At 42.8% G+C, this 22,564-nt stretch overlaps 1 protein-coding gene across 5 annotated transcripts in view; it reads left to right on the forward strand.

The window, feature by feature from the left end:
* MAD1L1 (mitotic arrest deficient 1 like 1) overlaps nucleotides 1–22,564 on the forward strand; it is a 379,577-nt gene that overhangs the window by 189,210 nt on the left and 167,803 nt on the right. For all 5 annotated transcript variants that reach the window (XM_030002286.2, XM_030002288.2, XM_030002287.2 and 2 more), the window contains 2 exons: nucleotides 180–236; nucleotides 18,988–19,076. In XM_030002286.2, the coding sequence (XP_029858146.1) occupies nucleotides 180–236; nucleotides 18,988–19,076 (146 nt within the window). The remainder of the gene's footprint in view (nucleotides 1–179; nucleotides 237–18,987; nucleotides 19,077–22,564) is intronic.

Genomic DNA, 22,564 nt, shown 5'->3' on the forward strand with positions numbered 1-22,564 from the left:
TTGTCTCACGGAATGGGATGCTGATAAAACCCAATGCTTATCATTCCTTTTCAATGCTGTGAAAATCGTGGTGCCATTGGTGGCTTTTTTGCTTAGTGGGGAAGGAGTACAGTCTTACTAAACTTCCAAAGATACGTCCTAGACTTCATTTTCTTTTTTTTTTTTTTTTTGTCTTGAAGGCTCAGCTGTCTCAAGTTCTGGAAGAAGTGGGAAATCATAAGCAAAGAGCAGAGATGGTAAGTGTTCATATCTTTTTTTTTTTTTTTTTTTTTTTTTTAAAATTGTTTTACAGAGCAGTAACATATGCAAAGTTCAGTTCATTTAAACAGTGGATAGGTTCCAAATAATCAGAAATGAATAGCAAATAAGCGTTGTAAAAGTTTGTATCGCTACTGCTAGTCTTGGCGCACTCTATCTCCGTACTCACCTGGAACAAGTGTTGGATGAGATATAGTGATCTGTCTTCCTTTTTTTTGGCAATTTCCATTCTCTTTTTTAGTAGTTCTAGATCAGAAGCAAGCATTTAATTTCATACTGAATTAACTCCTTTCTTTGGGGGCCTTTGATTCAGTCTCAAGTGTGCAAAGGACAAGTAGATGAGATGTGACAGAATTACTACGAACTAGTTTTTTATAATATCTGTTAATTTTCTGCTGAGTTTGTCTATTTTATTGGCAGTTCCCTCAAGGACCAGAAATAAGAGGCCACAAAACCAGGCAGTAGGGAGGTTTATGTGCAGTTTCATGACTATTGTATACGATTCTTCATACTCTGGAATAAATGAGGTATCAGCATTAAGCTGTTTCATGAACCAATGTTTTTGCCAATGGGCGAGTTGTGGGATTCCTGCAACTTTTTCTAGTCACAAGAAAAACCTGAGCAGTATCCAAAATGTAGACACTCATTCTATAGATGTGTTTTATACTGGATTAATTTTATTACTAATGAAAAAATAGGCATGTGTCACTGGCTAGTAAGTAGGTGCTAAACGACATCCGCTCTAAAATCGAAATCATAAACTACAGTGCCAGCACTAGTCCTTTTAGACTTCTGCTTGACTCTACTAGGGCACTGAACGGCAGAACTAGCGTGCCCCTACTGTACTATTAATAGGTTGCCATACATCTGCTAGTATCTTTTTTTTTAATTTGTGCTCCTCGCTGTTTCAACATCAGATTTTTCATAATGCGAGTGTTACTTGATTCTAGTTCTGGGGTGGTCTTACGTTGTGGGCAAACATTTTTGTGTGCTTAGCCACTTTCTGTGGTGATGCAGGTCAGAACTGGTATTTCCAAAGAAAACTGAATTAATCCTATTTACCATCTGATCTCATTACACGCTGCCTTGTTATAGTTTTAAATTCTATACAGTCAATTTTGCATTGTGCTCACTGGATGTTATCAGAGGATAAATTAGCTCTTATGTTTTAAATGTTCTGATGTGTGGTTTTTTTTAAACATTTCAAAGTTTTTCTTTTTGGCTTGTTAAGCCTGGATTTTGAGTTATTTGTTTGCCTTCAAAAGTTTGTCGTATTAAACAGGCTAGCAGAGAGCTGGAGAAACTGGAACTTCCAGTGTTAAAGCATTAATTGGTGTTGCGCATCACCCATCAGCAGAGGATAAAGCAGCAGTCAGTGTTCAGTGCCTATTCCCAAGGGTTACTCAGTGGATTGTGATCTTCCAGTAAAGCTTACATCAACCTCACGTGAATAGGCTGTATTTTGTAGTGCTTTAGAAAATGGATTGCAGATTGTGAGGTGTTCTTCGCCCCCAGCTGAAATCTCCCTGGTAGGGAAAGGTGTGTCACTTTTTGTCTTCTACAATGTTAGGGGTGGCAGAGGTCTATCCCCTTTGGATGGGGCTCTTCCATTAGCTGCCTGCCCAAGGGCTCCAGCACTGGTACCATCAGCCCCACTCTCCTCCCTGCCATCCAACAAAACGTTCTTTACGTGTTTTGTTTTTTTTTTAATGCCCCCTCCCCAGATCAGGATCCACCTTATTTTCAGACTGTCTTAAAGTTGACACTTCAGCAATTGTTTGCCTGATTTGGATTCCTGGCATCTCTCCTTCCTTTTCATCCCTCTCCTCCTTTTTCACCCATGATCCACTGCTTGTTAGTTTGATGTTAAGCCACCGTGGCTGGGACGATGCAGAAGGGCCCATCCTGCTCTGGGTGCTGACAGATGTGGATATTGCCTTTCATCAGCCATTCTGCAAACAGGCTTATGGCCCTAAGTGAAATGGAATAAACACCTGTCAGGTGCTATCATGCAGTCCGATGGGTCTTTGGGCTGCTTCTGGGATAAACCTCTGTAGAGGTGACATCTCTACTACCACCCTGAAGAGTGCTAATGGCTTTGCCACCCTCCCCAGAGCACTGGAAATGAAGCAGTGTGCTCTGGGGCTAATGAACTAGCTGATTGGATCTCACTAATGAGTTTGATGGGGTTTCTTGTAGGCAATGGGGAGCATCTTAGATTCCTTGGTAAATAATTCATTCTTTACGTAGCAATATTTAAAAGTAAAATACTTGTGGGATAAATCTGATAAGATTGTGGCCTCCATAAGACGGTATCCGCATGCTCTGTGTCCTTGGGAGGAGAGGGCCCTGGTTCAGGGAATTGTGTCCACGGGGACAATATGAGATGAAGGGTGGTGTGTGCTATAGGAGACACTGTGCTAGGCCAGGGCACGAGGTCTTGCTAGAGGAAAGTGGGATGGACTTGCTGCACTAACTGCCATTGAGTACTCTGGCACATGATTTCATTGCTTGTCAGCTAAAGTGAGTTTACTACTGGAAGAGCAAAAAAAAAAAAAAAAAAGAGAGAGAAAAGAAATTTAAACATCTTCAGCTAATTGCAGTTGACAAGACAAAGGCAGTTTGACTTTCCAGTATTAATTAGCAAACCCATACTAATTAGCTTGTATAAGCACAATTCATGCTTCTTTCCCTAAATGCAATTAATATTGCAACTGAAGACGTCTCTGGGCTGTGCCGCTGTATCATTAACATACTTTGCCCTAATTAGACACGGCCAGTAGTGGCTGGAGAAATGAGTTTGTGATTACAACCATAAAAAATCCTCTAATATTTTATATCCTTCAGGGAACTTGAACCTAGAATTTATTTTCTGATTTAAGAAAAATTACCCTTATCATTGTGCTGTGTAATTATAACAATGAAACTTTGATTTTTCTCTCCCTCTAACCCTTCACTTATTTTTCTTTATTCACAGTTTGAGTGTGTTCCTATAGTAAGGGAACAGTGCTCGCCCAGTCTTCTGAGAGGTGGTACATAACAAAGTCACCAGTCTGATAGGGCTCAGATGACTTAGTTGTCCTGCTGATCTTTTGGCTTTGTGTTTTCATTTGCTGAAAGAATGTTTTTTGTTGTGAATTTTTTTTTGTGCCTAAGCACACTTCTTTCCTGCAATTTTTGTGTATGTATGTGTGCTTTTCTGACAATTTTATCAGCACTGGAAGTTTTCTTTATCGAGGCTAGTCCTCCAATGTCTTTATCTCCAGGATGTGCCAGGAGATTGCTCGTAGAGTTCACTCATACGGCTCCCTGTTTTGTGGTCCTAGGATCTTGCTTCTTACGGTACGTTAGTTTAATGCTCTACTGGCACAGAGCTGTAGGCTAGCTTCACTCACACCAAAATATTATTTGTGGAAAATGCTTTCTTGTTTCTTAGATTATTTTTCTTTCTCTCCCTGAGGGAGGGAAGCAGAAGATGTGTTAGTTTTTCTAATTTTCATTCGCCTCTTTCATATCCCCTTATAGACAGGAGGAAATTGTTTGGCTCAAGCTTGCCATCCAAGCAACGGCTGTGATCCCTGATCTTACACTTTCTTTCAGTTTGGTTCTGTAGCAGGGGGCATTCATGTCAAGATTTTTTTTCTCCATCATTAATCCCTGAGGGAAGTCAGCTTGGTATTAAAAAAGTATCACCTGTATTTTCATTGCCCTGAGGGTGCTCTGGGTATCTTTTGGCTTTCATCTTCAAAAGACAGCTTGGCCCATGTGGGCTCTGAAATCTGTAGACTGCTCATTGGAACAAATTATATTTCACCCTCCAGCAGATTAAAAAGGATGGATATAAGAATCGGAAGAATTGCTTAGCAGGGTGGGAGGTAAAGAAGATTTGAAGTCCAAGAACGTAGCCATGAAAAAATGAATGGCATAAATTGAGTGTCCTTACAGAAGAAATAAAGACACCTTAAAATGAAAATAATAAATGCCCCTTGCCTTGAATAAAAGTGTTGGTTAACCCTCTGCAAAGAACAGGAGACCTTTATTTAAGGGCAGCAGGTCAGGAATAGTTAAGGAGCCAAATCATGCATTCAGTCTGATGAAGTGTAATGTTTAGGATTAACTTAAATGCAGTGACGACATACGCTGTTGATTATCAGGAGAAGTAATGAAGACAGAAAGGAGAATACATGAACGAAATAAACTCAGAGAACACTGTGCGTGATGTAATTGAGAACTAGCTGTTAACAGGAAGGCATCATGGAAAAACCGCGAAGAGTTTGGGAAAATTGCAACAGGCATCAATATATAAACAACAGGAGACCCACACAGTTCATAAACCATTTGCGTTATTACTGAAAGACTTTACTTTTTAGTGGTTGCATCAGACCTCCAGACTTTTAAGAACTGTAACTTACGAGAAATACCTAGCAAGGATAAAAATTCTGTTTCATGTTACTTTACAGGTGATAACAATGATAATATGAAAGAAGTGAACTTGAGTATAGAAAGACCTTCTCTGGATAGCTTGCCAATATAGCTCATTTAATTCTTGTTTAAGAGCTATTAAACATAAAGCAAGAAATACAACAGACCAGGCATAAGAACAAAAGTGGTGTTCATTAGTGGAAATGTAAATGCTCTGTATTATCTACAGTGGGATGGCAGTTAAACATGGGATTAGAGTACTGAACCACGGTAGTTACAAATAAAAATGAAGCTTTGCTGGAACATATACAGAACGAATAGGCTGGGAGGGGAAGGGAGATGACCGACTGGTGCAGGAAGTCTCCATCTATCAAAAGTATATTTCATCATTTCTGAATTGATTTAGCAAGGCGACAGCAAATCTCCTTACCATTTGACAGATTTATCCTAACACCTTATGTGAGACTAGCAAACCCAAGACAGATGAGTAGCGTGGCACTCAGCTGAGCAGCGGCATGAACACAGCAATAGTTTTAGTAAGGCAATTTTAGGGAAATACCCGGTTCTCAAATCAGATTGAAAAACATGAATCTGGTTATAAAGAGACAGCAAAAAAAGCTGATCCAGAATGAAATGATACCGTAACAGCAGACTGGAAGAGGACTTTTAGATCATAAAGTCCACTCCTTTGGTAACTGAGGCAATTGCAGCATATACCTCAGTTCATAAATTTATCAAGCTTGTCTTGAAACTGCTTTGGTTGTTTGTACCATTGCTATCGTTGAAAGGCTGCTCTGATAGCTGAAATCTTCCCAATTCCAACTGAAAATATATGTGCAGTTAATATAATTTTTTTTCTTGTGCTAATGTTTTCCTTAAACTACAGTGACTGTTCTTCCTCCCTCATATTTATGCTGTGACATATTTATAGAGAACAATTGTTCTCTCCCAGCATTTCATTTGTCCAGGTTAAACAAATCAAGCTCTTGCAGTCTTCTCTTAAAACAGGCTTTTCAGTCTCCTCACGAATCCTGCAGCTTTCTTTAAATCTCTTCCTGTTTTTCTGTGTCGACTTTGAAGATGAGTAACCAGAGTGGTCACATCATTCCAGGTGATGTTCCAGCAGTAGCCTGTACAGAAGTATCTTCTACAGGAGCATCTAGTACAGGCAGGTACCCCTCCGTCCTGGATACAGCTCAACTCTTCCATTTCAGAATCACATTACCCATTTCCACTGCCACATGGCACTGATGCTCATCGTGTCATCAATTAATGCACCCAGCTCTTTGTCCTCTTCTCTAGTTTGTGACTGATGAAGACTCAGTTTGTAGGAACTCAGGTTCTAGCTGTTGTGGGACTTGCACTATTATTTCAATTCTGCTGCTGTTCCTTCAGTTTGCAGCTAGCTGCTTCTGTCTGATCTATTTATGCTCCTTTATGATAAAGCCTCCCTGCTTTGTGCTATCAATAGTTGTGTTTGTGCGTTTGTGTTTTTTGACCTAAGATCTTCAATGAATTTTGTTTGTTTTAAATATGTTTTCATGATCAATGCCTGAGAAATCTTTTTCTCTATCAGGTAGTTTTATTTCAGCAGAGCCTTTTGTTGCTTGTTTGTTCTGTAAATACTTCACAGTGTTTGTGTTATTCTTCACTTTATCATGTGGTCCTGTTAATTTAGAAATGTGATTTGTTGGAATGAGGGGGGTGAGTGTGCAGGAGTCATCAATGCCCTGTTTCAACTTTTCTCCCTGTGTTTTTACTGCAGAGCTTTGGTTCTCCAGGTAGAGTAAACCCCTGGAACAGAGAGATGGGAGTACTCAGAGTTACTTTTCTCTTCTCCTTTACCTAGCTGAGAGCTCGCTCTCAGTGCTTGTTGTAAACAAATACATTAAAATTAGTCCTTGCTGTTCCCCACGGTGTAGGAATATAGTGAGCTCTGAGGACCAGAGACAGCATTTTTTTTCCTTTCTTTTTCCTCTCTTAGCATAGGGAATGATGAACAGCCTTCGTTGGTTGTGTTGCATCTGCTGCACATTCCCTCTTGGAAAATTCACGTTCAACACGCAAAACTGTGGCAACATCAGAAGCATCTATTGCATGTGACTGTGGGAAAAGTAGAGAGTGTGGTGGAAGCTTTGGGATCTTGGTAGATGAGTGCTGACAAACTGCCTGTAGACTAGAGAGGTGATCAGTGCATTACACTTCTGCATGTTAATATCTCAATGCTATTTTAATTAGGTTAGAAGAGGAGACTTAGTGAGTCAATTCTTGTGGTTTATCTCTGTTTTAAAAATCTAGCCAGGCACATGGGATCAAAGAGTACATTCCCTTCAAATTAAAAAGAAATAAACAGTCTGTTTAAAAGTCCCATTACACAAATGAACCTGCTGTTGGATCCATTAACGTGAAAGTTTTATGGAACTCAGCAGCACCGTTTGGTTTCATCAGGACTGTTTTCATTTTCTCATCGAAGGCAATAACAGCTGACATGGGGTTAGGACTTTCAGGAGGAAGAAACGTAGCTGCCTGAAGTGCAGAGCTGCCTTACTGCTGCTCCTCCCTTTGGGCTCCCTATGGGACAGGTACTGCCGTATTGCAGGAAAATAGTCTGACCCAAACCTGAACAGCAATTCGAGCTCAGATGGGATGCATGGACAATGATCTAATTCTCAGCCCATCATTTGGAGAGGTCTCCATGCTACAGGTGTACCCATAAAACCCAAGCTGTACTGACAAACGCAATGGGTTGCGTTTTGGTAAAAAAGATGATAGCAGCTGCTCCACTTTTCAGCTTGGAAATAGGTTGAGAGTTGATAAGGTGCTCTCACCTTTGCATTGCAGGATTATAACGAACAAGGACTGGGGAGGGAGAAGGGGGCAGGGCTTTTCTCCCTTCAGTTGGTGAGCAGAGGAGAAAGGTGGATCATTTTCCTGTGCAGAGGACACTGCTGTGCTGCAGTTAGAGTGGTCCTGTTGTCAGTGTTGCTGCTGTCACTGTAAAATCTGAGTTATACTGTTACTTGGTAAAATAAAATGAGTGGGACAGGGATATTGTCAGAGGCCTTACTATAGCAGCTACAGCCTTGAGGTACAAAAGGCATAATTAATATGCATGCAAATACTGTGCTTTTCCAGGCTACATCCTCCCTCACAGATTCTGTAAGAAGTTTATGGGCTATCTCAGACTTGTGTCATTCAATTTAGTTGAACTAAAATTTCCTGGAGGGTGCAGGGGCTCTCTGCTGTGTTCAGCACTTTGAGAGGTAGGAAAAAGTCGGGTGAGGGGTCCCAGATACTTCTAAGGTTCAGTAATTTCTGCTCCTTTTTTCTGCCTTTGAGCTTGGAGAAGCTGTAGAAGGAACATGTGCTTCCAGTGCATGTCCAGAGAGGGAAAGGAAGACTTGGCCTGTTGAACAGTCATGTTGGGATGGGACAAAGTAATCATTAATCTCTAACTTGCTTGTAATGAGTACAGAGGCCAGTTTCTTCCTGCTTTCACAGTCCTGGGAAGCAGTACCTGTATCAGAGGAGGACCATCCTGAGAGATCTGATCCAAGGAATTCTGGAGGCACAGTTTATCCTGAGCATGAGAGAGATTGAGAAGATCTCTAGCTGTGGGATCTAGGGGGGCATTGAGAGCATGCACAGTGGATGTGCCTGCAGATCAAAGGTTGCTGGATACTTTTCTTCTTGCCCGGGGCTGGCTTTGTGTGTAGAAAAAGGGAGATAAAGTCTTAAAAACCATGAATTTTCAAGACTGTCTTAGTCCTTGCACTGACAACCCGATCAGCTTGCTATGTTACTTGTTTTGCTTTTGATCTTTGTGTCTCAGTGCCCTCAGAAGAGCTTGTTCCCAGTGTTTTTTGCCTTTGGCTGATAGATGCTGGGGGTAGGTAGTAGTGGTGGCAGGCTGGGGTCTCTCTGAGCCACTCTGTCAGGGCAGCAGAGTCCTCCAGCAGGAGCTGTAAAACCTAATTTATCCACAGAGACAAGAAGATCATAGAGCAGACTTTTCCTGTGACCTCTTGGTAAATAATGAATGGCAGTGCCCTGCCTCTTTGGAATCGCTTAATTGAGGCTGACAACTCTTTGTTGTATTACAGGATCTAGCTTGTCAGGAGAATTTTAACTTATTTATGAATATTTCATTAACCTCTAAAGACTGGCTGTATAAAATTGAGCTCCTGCCAGGCCCTGTCCTGTTGATGCTGTATTTGGTGCTAATGTCATCCACTGCACACCTATTACACCTTCCCTCCCCTCCGAGCTGGACCTTGGAGTTTATTGTTGGTGGCAGCAAGAACATGTTCACCAAGGATTAAAATGCCACGTTTCTGCTTTGGCACCAGAACTGAACATACGGTATTTGAGAGGGAATTGCTTTTTGCTTTTCGTTCTGTGATTGCTTCCTGGCAACTGAAGGGGACCGCAGGCATAACCCCGAGAGGCTGAAATGGGCAGAGCAGTCTTGGCAGGGCCCTGTAACCTTTGCTTTTTGGCACAGAGAGAGGTTTCCCACTTCTTATGCATTAAAAGCTCACTGCTTGTTGTCGCAGGAGGGCCTCAGGATGGGTCATTTAGCTAGAAAACCTTAAATCTGCTGCCTGTTCTTTGGGGAAGGGTTTGGGGAACAGGACTCCTTCAAGCGCCTGCCACTTCTTGAAGGCAGCTGGGAGGCTCTGTCGAGAGAGCTGCTGCTTTCCTATAGATGGATCCCTTGCCCCATCCTCATATTTCCTATCTCTGGGAGTTCAGAAAGCACCCTGAGCATGAAGTTCTGCTGGCCCCCGCTCACCCTCCCTTTCTCTGCCGAGATGTGCCAGAAAACAGTGCTCCCAGCTGTAGTGAACTGCAGAATTGGCCTGGAGATGCAGTGGGAGCAAGAGGGCTGTTCTTAAAAGCATGTTGAAGTACAGGCTGTGGGTTGTTCCATGTGAGTCGGAGCAAGAGGATTAAGTTCAATTTTCAAGTCTAGCACTTGGTGAAGGCTCTTTTGCTCCCTTACAATATTAAGCAGAGGTTGATTACACTGTATTTATGTTAGGAGACAAAGGAACAAAAATGGATGTTACATTCCTCTTTCCCCTTTGATCTTCTTAGGTGGTTGGTAAAATGCATAGGTTCTTCTCTGACTGTTTATTATGTGATGATTTTTCAACAAGAAGACTGATGGGGGGGAGCACGGGGCGAGGCAAGAGGTGGGATTACAAGCTACCATTTAATGTGAATTGTTGACTGAATGCTCCAGAAACTCCTTGAGGGTATATTTTCAGGAAACAAACTGTATTCATACTTTGTATGGAGGAGGTATGACATCTTTTCCAATTTATTTGTTGCTTTGCCTGTGAATTACAGCCGCTAGAAGACTTGCTTCTAGCAAAAGTGTCTACTCCTGCATGAAAGAAGTGACCTGTGTGATGCTCTTCTTAAGAGCAGACAACCTCATTGCACCAGTGCTGCGGCTGCACTGGACGGGGTCGTGGCACACTCAGTCCAACACCTTGACGGTTTCCCTAAAGAGACCGTTATTCTGTGTTTTGCTGTTCTAACCAGCAGTAATGGGTAGGAGGTGTCAGCCAGTTAAGGCTAATTACTCCAGAGTTTCCTTCTCTCGGTGGACACCAGCTGTTTTGCTCTCTCTGGTGGGAGGAGCTTTCGGTAGTAATTAAACGGAACAGTCATCTACATGCTGGTGAAAGTGGTGGAGCGAGGCTGATAACAGCAGAGAGACTCTGAGCTGAATGAACATGGAAATGAGGTGATCTTTCTTCAGAATGAGCTGTTAGAGCAAAGAGGATTTTTGGATGTGAAGCTGTCAGGGTTTTTTGCTGTCGTGCAGTGGTGGTGGGGTCTCATAGCGGTGCCTGGGAGCATGGACAGGACAGGGCTGCAGCAAGGTGGAGAGGAAGAGATTCCTTGTCTGCTCCTTCCTCTGGGTGTGAGAGTTGAAATATGTAATTATACTTGAATAAACTCATAGTTTAAGTTAACATCTCCAGTTCCCTTGCTCAGTGGGTCTCTTGCACAGGATATTTGCTCTTCTTCCCTGTGAACATTGCGGTTTTGTTCATCTTGAGCTCTGAGCCAGCTTCCATCCTGCTGAAATGTCCAGTAGTGCATCTTTCCAAACTGTCACATCTTGCACCCATCCCAGAGTACCGGAAAGAAATAAATAGAGCATAAAGTGGGGAAGAAAGCTTAAGAAGACAAAACTGTCAAAACCCATCCTAAGTTGGCACCCACGTGATGACCGGTGTTGCACATTACTTGCTGTTGTCATGGGATCTGTGCTGGTGACCAGGGCAGTTGCCTTCAGATATGCTGTAGCATCACCAGAGCATCTGTCTTTCAAACAAAAGGACAGGCTCCTTCCAGAGCCGGTGTGTGGTGGTGTATATACCACTTGTGAACAAGAGCCCCAAGTGTTACACTGAGTGGGTCAGCTGGAGCATTCAGGCTGTTGACAGCTGCAGGGTTTTGCATGACCTTCTGCACCTCCAATTGAGATACCAGATCTTGGTCCTTACTGCATCGCTGCAGGGTAACAGTATCAGTACTGTCACATTATCCCCTTTTCAAGTAATAGTCCTATTTGCTGTAGATTAAAAAGCAAGAAAATAAATATTTTCCTGATTTTTTTTTTCTCTTAAGTATTCCAGATAGGAGTATTTGAAAGCGCTTCCAGTTAGACATTATCGCTCATCAACAATAATCCGCCGCTGCATGGAGCGAGTGCGGGGCTCTGCGGTTCTGCTGGGGCAGGATGCAGAGATGACCAAAGGGAGGTGGGTGAGTGGGGAGGGTCGGCATCTGGCAGCGTTGCGGTGTGAGAAGAGACTTAAGCAGGGGCAGGAGGCTGAGTCCTGGGGTGAAGGTGTGTTGCAGGTGTTTGGGGAAGAGCTTGTTGGATGGGCTGTGCAGGAGGAGGCTGGGGGTTTGGAGGGTGTGATGTGATGATGCTTCCTTCTTCACACACTTGCAGCTGGGCACACAGCTCAAGCTCGCAGCTGATGCTGCTCATATGGGAGCATGGTAATTTTGGGACCCCCGTGGCATTGGCCTTATTTTGGGAACAGAAACGGTTTCCTGTAATACCCTATACCATTGTGATTACATATGGAGACCTTAGGATAACTGGTTTAAATAGGGTGTCTGTGCATTCATCCTCTTCAGCTGCTAGCAGCAGAGCTGTGTTCCTTTGCAGCGGGGCTGAATTTGGCTCACTGAGCTTGTCTGGAGTTTCACCAAGTTACGCTTGTGCAGCACAATGTAGAGGGGAGGTGTTTGAAGAAAAGCTGTGGGCTGCCTGCAGATTGGGAATCAGAGGGGAGAAAGGTGAAAGCTCGTTAGGGCTCCCTTGGGGTAGATGAATTAGTTAATGACTATGCTGTGCTTTGAAAATGCAAATGCTGTGTCAGAGCTAAGTCTGATTATAATAATCAATCTTCCTTTTGAGAGGGTGCTGGAGATGGGGAGGGGGAGAGGGACGAGACTGGGGCTGAATTTTTAGATCGCAGATCTGAGTTCCTCCGCTGTCATTAAGGAAACCTGACGTTGCCCGAGGGGTCAGCAGAACCAGGGAGAGGCAAAAGGTGAATTTGGGAGCAACGATCCTTGCAAGCACTGGTGGCTCCTTGACAGGCTGAAGTTAATTTTGTAATTTTGTTCCTTATGATTGTCCTGCCTGGAAAGGGAGGGGTTGGTGTCTGCTTCTGTGTGTGAGCTATCCCTGCTAATAGGAAAGATAGAAACTGCCTCATAAGCAGGATCCTCTGGGGATGGGAGAGAGAGGAGGGTGGCTGCTGCAGACGTCCAGCGGTGACAGCTCCTTCTCCCTTGGCAGTTTATTCGTTTGTAGCAAGCGTTCCTAGTAATTACGCCTCTTAATTTAGGAGAGCGAGTGGGAGAAAGGAATATAAATTTGTGTATTAACTTTAGAGATTGGAAATAGGGCAAGCGAACCTTCTCTCTGGGAGATTATATTTGGAAATGAAATAGAATGACATTCGGTATAAACTTGAAAAATTGCTCTCTTTTTATTGCAACAGGAGGAGAAAAGCCACAATCCAGACTGTATTGGAGAGAGGGAGAAGTCAGCATATGTCCGTTTTGCAGTTTGTGTGTAGCTACAATAATATATATGCATGAGTACGTTTTTAGGAAACTGTTTGCTGGAAGTGTTGCTTCTAGCCATGTCTTCTCAGTGATAAAAGAACACCAAGTTTGTTACAGATGGGTAACCCATAGAGACTGGCAACTCTGATGCAGCTAGCCTTGGTCTTTAAAGAGAAAAAAATATAAGTTTTTGCTTCAACAAAGTGTAAAATAGGTAGTTCTAAAGCACTTTTTATTGAATATCTGATTTTCCTTGTCTTTCCTTGCTTTTTTTTAACAATAGCATCAAGGATTAATTTTCCCAAGAAAATGTACCAACTAATCCTGGGCTGCTTAGCCTGTTTCTAAATGGCAAGTAATATTTTGTTTTGCAAGTGTTGTCCTGTTTCTTTGAAGAAGAGTGAAGTTTACCAAGAAATCTGGTGAGGCTTAGTTATCCCCATGTGTACTTCTCTGCAGATGTTTTAGGGGAACAGCCTTTCAGAATGTCAGTGGGCTGGGCATATGGAAGAGGTGATAGTTCTTTTGCTGAGCAGAATGATCTATGGAAGTGCTCAGTGTAGTGTCTTACTACCTTGTAGCATTGCTGGACACCCAGGTTAAACTCACTGGCGTTCACATATGTTTGGTTTCTGTCCTGACGCCAGATGCATAAGCTTGTAGACAACAGGAGGACACCAAGCTTGCCATGCCGCTCCGTGGGAAGAGAGGCAAATAAGATCCTTAGTCACTGCTACATCCTTTGGAGAGAAGCACAAATAGCATCACTAGAATAACTGGCGTATCAAGCTCCTGGGGAACAGTAGTTTGCCTGTTTTCAAACCTCAGCGTAAGGGTCATACTCAGGGTCCCATTTCTCTGTTCTTGTCTATTTTAGTGTACACTTTTCCTTTCCAAGTCTGCTTGGTTTTCATACATTTAAATATTTATGTATTTAAATAGCTTCTTGAATTGTGTTGAGACTTGTAGTCAAACACAACCTCTCAATTCACCTTTCCGTGCTGGCTCCGTGCAATTCAGTTCCTATTTATCTCTGCCTTTTAAAATCAGCTCTTTTGCTGAGGAAGGCCTTTCAAAGGATGTTGCATCAGCCCATTGTTAAATAAACCTTTAGACATTTATAATGGATTCAGCATTTCCTGCTTTTTACAGTTCCAAGAATGCTGAATGACGTGCAGACACACTTCATCAGGATAAGATTGCTGTATCAGCCCCTCACTAAAATGCACTCATTATTCAAATAATAACTCTATGTCTCCAGCATGTGTTCTGTGAAATACGTGTACATGATGTGGGCGAATAAACCAGCCCCTTCTTTTCAACACGCAAATGCTAACTTTAGCAGTGAGTTGAAATACTTCAGATTTTGAGTCCTTTACTGCCCAAAATGAGGCACCTGAACAGAGATTTGGTCATTATTTTGGGCAGTGCATTAAAATTTTCAGAAGTTCTTAAACACTGTTTTCAAAGGGGACTGATTTCATTGAGAAGTTTAAGTCCTGTGATAAGTCTCATTTTGAAGATGGGATGTGGACAGTAGTGGTCAGTAGGATGCTTTGGAAAGGCTTGTCTTCATGAATGCTGAAGCCCGCTGGAATCGAGTGGGAGGAGCAGCAGGTCCGTGGCATTGCGGGGCCTCAGACTACTTGTTTTGGAGGGGACAAATATGGGTCAGAAATCACAAACACCAGAAATATACCAAGAAAATCAGGTCTCTAAAGTAAAGTTTTGTTTCTTCTAGCTGTCAGGAGATGAATTTATAATTTTATGTTTCTCCTGTCATCTCATATATGTTTAAGTAATTCCTACAGAAGAAAGAACCAGCAAGGAACATACTTCTTAGACTGCTGTGGGTGTTTGCTATGTCATTAACACTTGGAGGAGAACCACCATCTTGAAATCCTGTCCAAGCAGGTTTAAAAGTAAGGCTGAAAGAAGAACATTATTTCATTTAATTAAATACTAGACAAAAATCCATCCATGTTCTTCCTTCCTCTTTCTCGGTTTGTAAATAATGATGACAGTACTTATTTTGGAAAAAGTATTTGCATTTCATCTTCTGGGGCACTTGCATGTTTATGGAAGTGGACATTCTAAAATTATTCTATATACTGGATGTGTCCTGATCACTTTCTATTGAGAGCAATAAAGCTGGACTGAAATTCATGCTTATGAAGTGAAGGAGAGTAGAAAAGGTTCAGGATAAACAGGATCATTTTAGGTTGAGAGCAAGAGGCTCCAGTATATTCTGAGAAGAGAACATCACATAGACAAAATGTTAAGTACCTGTTTATGTGTTTTATTCACAACTCATGGGCTCTGACATTACTCATTATTCTGCCTTTTCTAGTGTCATAAAAACCTTGGATAACTTTAAAAGAAATGAAAATAATAGCTTGGTTTCTTTTCAGGTTGCTAATGTGTTCTGTACAGTGTGGGTATTGCTGGGGGTCTGATGCTGGGCGATATTAACCCTGAAGCTCCTGCAGAAGTTGTAGGTATTTAAGTCCCCCTTGTGCAGTTTTCAGGATAAGAGGTGCAATGCTGGATTTCAGGACAATGTTCTCTTTCTGCTGTCAATGCTAGTTAAAAAAGCCAGATCAACATAAAAGAGAGCTAAAGGATCCAAGCCTGACCTAGGTCATTTGGTACTGAATGGGGGAATACAGCAATGAGGTGTAATTTGAGCAGCCCTTTTCCCCTCTGTGCTGGGTAATGGCTTCTACTAGTTTAATGTATTCAAAGTAATAAAAGTTTAACTCAGATAGTTATATAAAATTATTGATAAAAATTGGAAGAGTTTAGACAGGAATAACGAGTTAGTCCAAAAAGCAGAAAATGCCTGCTGAAAGCGGCATCTGATGAACAAGAGAGACTAGGACTGGAAATTAATTGAGGAAAAGGGATGTGATGGTAATTAGGTAGTGAAAACAGCAAGAGGGGACTGGGTCCCTCTCCTTATCCCTTCTTGAGGCCATTCTTTGCCACTGGTGCCGAGAGGACAAGTCAACAGGAAAGGACAAACTCTGCCACCGTGGTGAGTCATTTCACGTTTATCACCTGGTCCCTGGAGCTATCCTGAGAGGCTGTGTCTTGGTAACCTCCTTGCCTCTGAGGTTTGCACATAGTGCTGAAAATTATGTAGAACATGAGGTTGTATTTCTCCTATTACTGCCTTCCTGTTGCTTGTTTTCCCCATTCAGTTTTGCTGCTTCTTTCTCTTTTCTCTGCTTTCTGTCTTGACTGCATCATGCGCAGAACCGCAGGGAAGGTCCAGCTGGAGGAGCAGGTAGTGGCAATGTCCGACGCAGCGTTACGCTGGTACGAGTGTGCCAGGTCTGACCAGAGGCTGGTGACATCATGTTCTGCTTGCATTGTCCAGCAGGCGAAACTGCAAGTAAGAGGAAGGTTTTATCAACAGATTCCTTATTTTTTGCTCTTTTTTTGCTGTTCTCTTCATTCTTGTTTCATGAAGACCTATTTGCCTGCACTGTGTTGCCTTTGGAAAAGCAGAATTAGATCCCAACAATAAGCCACTCCATCTTATCTCAACTAACTTTCTTTTTGCCCTGGAAAAGACATAAATAACATAAATAACATTTCCAATATCTTCTGTGAGATTGGCAGGCAGGGATGTTTTCCTCACTGAAACCCTAACAATGCAAGGAAACCAGCATATTTTGAATGAAATATTTAATACCTTAATTGTTTTACTCTCTTTTTTTCATAAACGGTTAATGAGGTTTTAATGACAATAATTTGCTGTGGCACAAAGTTGTGCCTTGGCCTGAACTTGAAACTCTCCAGTAGTTTTAATCCTAGTTCTGGGAAGCAGGTCCGTGTCAACATTTAACGCTCAAGCCAGTTTCATCTGTAAACATATCACTGTGCCCTCCTCTCCCTTCTCACCTCATGCACGTCAGATTTTCAGTCCAGGTAGTTTTGGCGCTTGAAAATTGGGAGGACACAGAAATGACATAAAATGCCCTTACAGTCCCTGTGCCCTTCCCTCCTCATTCTCTTTCAACGGCTTATTCTTAGAAACCCAGCAGAATCTCATCACACCGCGACTGAGCGTACCTGGCACTAATTTGTCACCACTGTATATCAGGCGAGACCTGCACTGATACTTTTCACGGCAGCATTCACTTGAGCATGTGTGCGTTCAGTCTCCCGTCTCCTTTTCCCATTACACACTCCATTTTTTTCCTTTCTACGCAGCCAACACAAGAAACCCCAGATCACAACAACAGATTACTTGCCCACCCGCTCTGCCCCCCCTTCTCCCCCGAGAAGGCGGCCGTGATTTATCTGCTCATGTCGGTGAACAGGTGGCAGTTGGGCTCAAGGCTGAGCCCGCTTAGCCTATGATAAATAACATATTTACCGGCCCTTCCATCTTCAAATGCTGTCCACATGCAGTCCAGAAAGCAGCACAAAACTCTTAATAGCAAACACATCCAGGCTTCAGCAGACGTGGGAAAAGGGAGATGTAATGAATGTTTTCCTGCTAGAAGTAGGCTGGAATTGAAGCCTGCTCCTCGTCCTGGTACCTTTTATTCACATTCCTGGAATTATCTGGCATGCTTGCTTTATCCCCAGCCATCTGTGATGGGCTGAGCTGGGAGAGATAAGCTCAGTAATCAGAAAATTGAGGGAAGCATTTCTGGCTGTGATAATCTTATCAGGCAGCTAATATACATTAACATTTGTACAGCCTGATGATGCAGGTGGGCCTTTGCTTATTTTTCCTTCCTGGATGCCTTTTGACAGGCAGGGGGAGAATGCAGGGCTTTGGGGTGCCAGGGGGAAACTTGGCGAAAACCTCTTTTCTACCCTCTCTCTTCTGTTCCATCCCTGTGGTATCAGAAAGGGGAGGGAGAATAATCCAACCATCCCTTTTCTGCCCTTTCCTGCTAACAGTGCTGCCACGGTCTGTCTGTCTTTTCTGGTAAGCATGGAAGGCCAAAGAGGCAATATGTCAAAATTTCAGTTCGGGCTGAGCAATATAACTGCACATGTCAATATGCTCTTCTTCCTTGTAAAATTGGGGAGTTTCTGCCAGCTTGCTGTCTTTGCAAGAAGTTTGCCGTTGCAATATGATTTTGCTCTACAAGTCTAATCTGTGCTATTGAATGGAATGTTGTATTATTGGATTATTTCCCTGATGCTGAGCTCTCTGTGGTCATAAGTTTTGCATCTGTAATTAGGGCTGGATTGCTTACTGTTTTCCTACTGAGTGAAAAATATAGTTTCTGTCAATAGATTTATTAGGGGAATTAGTTGCCAGGTGGTAAAAGACAGGTGACAAAAGGAAATCCAAAATCTCAAGGAGGAGTGTAAAGGAGGTCTTAGCTGGGAGAAGGTGCTGGAACAGAAGTTTGAGTATTCTCTAGGTAGTTTGTCTCTGATTACACTTCATAATAAATCATTTTCTGAGGGGTTTTGAAACAAGTTACTTAAGTAGTTTATCAGTCTAAGCATTGTCTTCATAGCTGAATTAGGGATACAGATTCCCATAAGTCAGGGAGCCTGGGAACGGTAGAGTCTGGGTAAGAAGTTTTCATGTCTGCAGAGTTTTGAAGTACTTTCTTGTGAGTTCCTTTCCAAACAAGGCCAGAGGCAGAAAGTATTCTTAATTGTTTGTTTGTTCCACCAGAGCTACCTGAGCAGCTACTTGAGCTAGAATTGTATATTGGAAAGTGCTGGAAATACTCCCCTGTCTTCTGGATTCAGTGTATGTGTCTGAGAGTTGTCCTGAACAAGGCAGCGTAATCCTGTGGTTCATTTGTTCTAGGGAGGAATTGAAGCTAAATGAGGTTGAATTGTCAATACTGAATCTCGGGTGCCAGTGTGCTCCTAATACCACACAGATAATTCTCTGCATCCCATTATCCGTGGGGGACAGGTAGGAGAAATACCTGGAAGAGAAGCAGAAGCTTTGCTTAGAAACGATCAACTTTCTGTGTGTCATCTACTGTGGAGAAAATGTTGGGGAAGGCAAAAGGGATTGCAAAGGGAAGCAGGGTTAACAGAGGTTTTGACATTCAACACATGAAGAGTTGTGCTTCATGTCCATATCCTGAGAAGGGTCTCATCTGGGCAGAACATCAAGATTTCTTCCTCCTCCCTTTGCTGTTCATGTGTGCCCTTATTAGTGCTGGAGGAACTAATGCCTTTTCTCTTCTGCAGCTGGAGGTGGAGATGAAGGTCCTGAAGTCTCAAGAGTGTACAGCTGAGCAAAGTACTGTCATCACCAAGGAGGAGGTTGACACGCTCAGGTAGGCAAAGCAAAGAGAAGGCTGAGAAGATTCCACTATTTTTGGTGGAACTAATGAGAAGGGAAATGCGCAGGGTAGTTTCACTGCCTGCTGTGGTTATTGCCATCTCATGGTAGAGCACCAGGTGCAGGACCTCACCATGCTGCAATGCATGAAAAAGTATATGCGTATAGACTGCCTATGTACGTAGGCTGCCTGCTATTCAGGGAACAGCATGGTAGCATCGATAGAACATATTTTCCTTGTATTTTTGAAGTAGGATGTTCTTTTCCTGAGCACACTTTTTACTTTCCCGCCAGCTTTTATGGACATGAGAAATCCATGAAGCATTAGCAGAAAGCCTCAGCCCCTGATCTTTCCTGCATTTTGATACTTTGTAAGCTTTTCTGTCTTTTGGGAGGCTGGAGGCTCTTTTCCTTTAATGTTTGGGGTCTCTTGCTCGCAGTTAATTCATAAAACTGGCTCCTGCGTCACTATTCCCCCTGTGGACTTTCTTTCCTGTGGAGACAGCATTGCTGTTTGTTTCTTATTTTGACCAAATCTCGACTGTAAATACAGGATCTGTTGGCATGTGTGTGAAGAGGTTTAGAATCCAGCTTTTGTGATGCTGATGTGTGTGTAGCACTGAAGATAAAAGAGGGATGTTTCCCCTTGTGCATTGCTGCAGATGGCAGAGGGGTACCTGTTGTGATTCAGTGAAAGAGAAGTTACAAAACAGCGTTTCGGCAGAGGATACATGAGCATTTACAAAAGCTACAGTGGAGGTAGACAACCGTTCCATGTATTTATTAAAGCATTTACAGCTTCCATTCCAAAGCAGGGGACACAGTAAATACTGAGCCCAGAAAAGTTCATCTGTTTCTGAATGTTTAATAAAGTTCCTTTTATTTAAGCTGAGCAAATCAGATCTTGACAGGCTGAGTTTATTCTCAGCTAATGTAACACTTTGGCTGGCGTTTCACTTCTTAATTCTTTTATATTTTCAGCTCCATCGCTATAAAGTGTTACTGCCTCATAGGACTGAAAGCAAGATTTTGCAGCAAGCAGAATCTTGCAGAAAGCAGAAATTACTGGCCTGTACGTTATGACTTTGCTCTTGTGCTTTGCCTCTGGAGCTTGTTTTACGGCTTTGAAAGCCCAGTTCCATAGCAGCGGGGAGGTGTTTGAAAATAACACATGTTCAGCTAAGCTCTTCCAATACGTTTTTGGGCTGTACACCTAATCTTAGGGACTCACTTCTATAGTTCCCTCAAGGTGGTGTAATAGTTCCGGAGACCCAAGGCATACATCTCCCTTTTTTTATTCTATCATATGTTTGAGTTCTGGTAAAGGATAGTATGCTGTGGCTTCCCCTTTTCAGGGGGATAAACCTGTCTCCATCTGCTTTTGTGTATTGTGGATGTTTGTTTGACCTGAGCTCATTCAGGTTTTTCCTTTGCTAGGGTGCACTAGACCCTCTGAAACCTGATGTTTATACTGCTGTGGAAGTATTCAGCATCTCCTCAGCAACATTAAACCCGTCACTCCTGATTAATAATATGCCCTTATATCAGTAAAGCCAGAATCCTGTTTGCTGCCTTCTGGGAGCTGAAGGTTTTCAGAGTATTTCTACAGTACCTCCTCAGTCTCTCCCTCCCAGGGCTGGTATGGGCTGCAGCACCCTTTCATGTAGGAGACGTTCAGTCTCTTTATTTTCATCTCCAAGACTCATTATTCGGTGTTTATCTTCACTGAACAGCATTTGCCATCTATTAACTGAGCAGCTTCAGGGACAGTGTGTGTAGGGGGAAACAGCTGGATTGCTACATAGCCCAGGACCACTTCATATTGCACAAGGCTCTTGGCAGTGGGGATAGAGATGTCTGGCTTCACCCTGAATTAAAATCTATTTCCTGGGCAGGGACAAGTGGAGCTCACAAGTACCTGCTTGTTAAACAGGATTGTGGTGTTTGGTTCTGCTCAAAGGTAGCCCTAAACTCCCCTAGGTAATGTTTTTCTCTGTTTTTAAAGAATTACTTTGATTACTAACCTCATCTCTCTCCTCCTTTCATGAAATTGCGTCAAACCTTTCACACGAAGTATGACAGAAACACAGGCCTGTTCCCAGTAAAACCATTGATGGTGCAGAGCTACTATCCAGTGATGAACCGTACACTGAAAGCTGTTTCAGCAAAGAGGCTTCTGCAGTTGTTTCACGGTGATATTTTGTCTTTTCTTCTCTTTCCCATTTCAGTACCACGTGCTCCTGAGGCTATGGATGCATAGAGGCCACAGTCCCAGGATCTAATTCCAGGCTGTTTCTTCTGTCGCTTTTTACTGAACCACTTTTTGTGTTATGGCTGATTTAAGTACTTGTCCCAGACCCTGATGCTAGTCGTTTAGCTACAAAGCTGTTCCAAAAAGCATGGATTTGTTTGTTTTTAATCACCCTTTTCACTGCTCAGCTCTAACAGTGAATGGCTTGGTGCAAAGTGTTCTCTTTCTGCTGGAGCTCTCTTTGCTGCAGAACTAGTAAGCCAGTCCCTGCTCCTTTTTCCTTACTGTTGACTACTATTACTGCTTCAGGTGTCTTCTCAGACTCTCAAGCACTCCATTCAGCATTGCAGAATCGACTCCATAAAGATTTTTTTCTTATGCTTCTAGACTTAAGCAGTCAAAGGATATGGTTGGGCTTTATTTTGTGTTTTCTGGCACTTTCTGTGCGTTGGACAAGAAACTGGGCCAAGTTCTTTCTTCATAGAGGAAGCTCCTTCTCAAAGTAGCACAAGATAAATCACTATCTTCCCCCAGGCTTTTGGGGTTCAGGAATAATGTGCTGTGGTCCACTCCGGAACAATCCTCGTGGCTCGGCTGGATGTGTCCTCTCTGTACAGGAGAGGTGAATGGGGTAGCTGTGATTAAAGAACAGAAGGGGTTTGGAGGAAAACAGATTCATATGGGAGGGGAATAGGTCTGCTGTGCTCGTCATCCTCCTGTGTCCTTGTGCGCCTCAGCAGGACTGGTTTACTCAATTTTATGTAGCTGCTAAGGAGGAGCGAGCAACATGAGCTCCCCTGTTAATCCTTCCTTTTACAGACTGCTGCCAGAAGTTAATTCTGGCAGAAAACAGGGGGAAGAATGCAAACTTTCAAATTGGAAAGTGGGGAAAGAAATGCCACAGCTTATGAGGGAGTTATTTCCATTTCTGTAGTTTATTGTGGTCTTTGAAATCCCATTAACCTACAGTACAATGCGTCTGGTCTTCTGGACTGAGCCCAGCCTCTCCAGTTAGCTGCTGTCATGAAGGAATGTGAAAAATAGGGGAAAACCAGCAGAAGCCAGCGAGGGGAGTCTGCAGAGCAGGAATGGATTGTGAGCCTCCAGGCATTTCCATATACACCCCGTGGTTAGAAGCTAACTTCTGAAAACAAAAGCAGGAAAGACATAAAGGAGAAAAAAAATCCATATTAATCCTTTGAATCTGTATTCACCTCCTGTGAATGAATGAG

Source organism: Aquila chrysaetos, chromosome 25 (genome assembly GCF_900496995.4).
Source record: "Aquila chrysaetos chrysaetos chromosome 25, bAquChr1.4, whole genome shotgun sequence".
Classification (NCBI taxonomy): Eukaryota; Metazoa; Chordata; class Aves; order Accipitriformes; family Accipitridae; genus Aquila; species Aquila chrysaetos.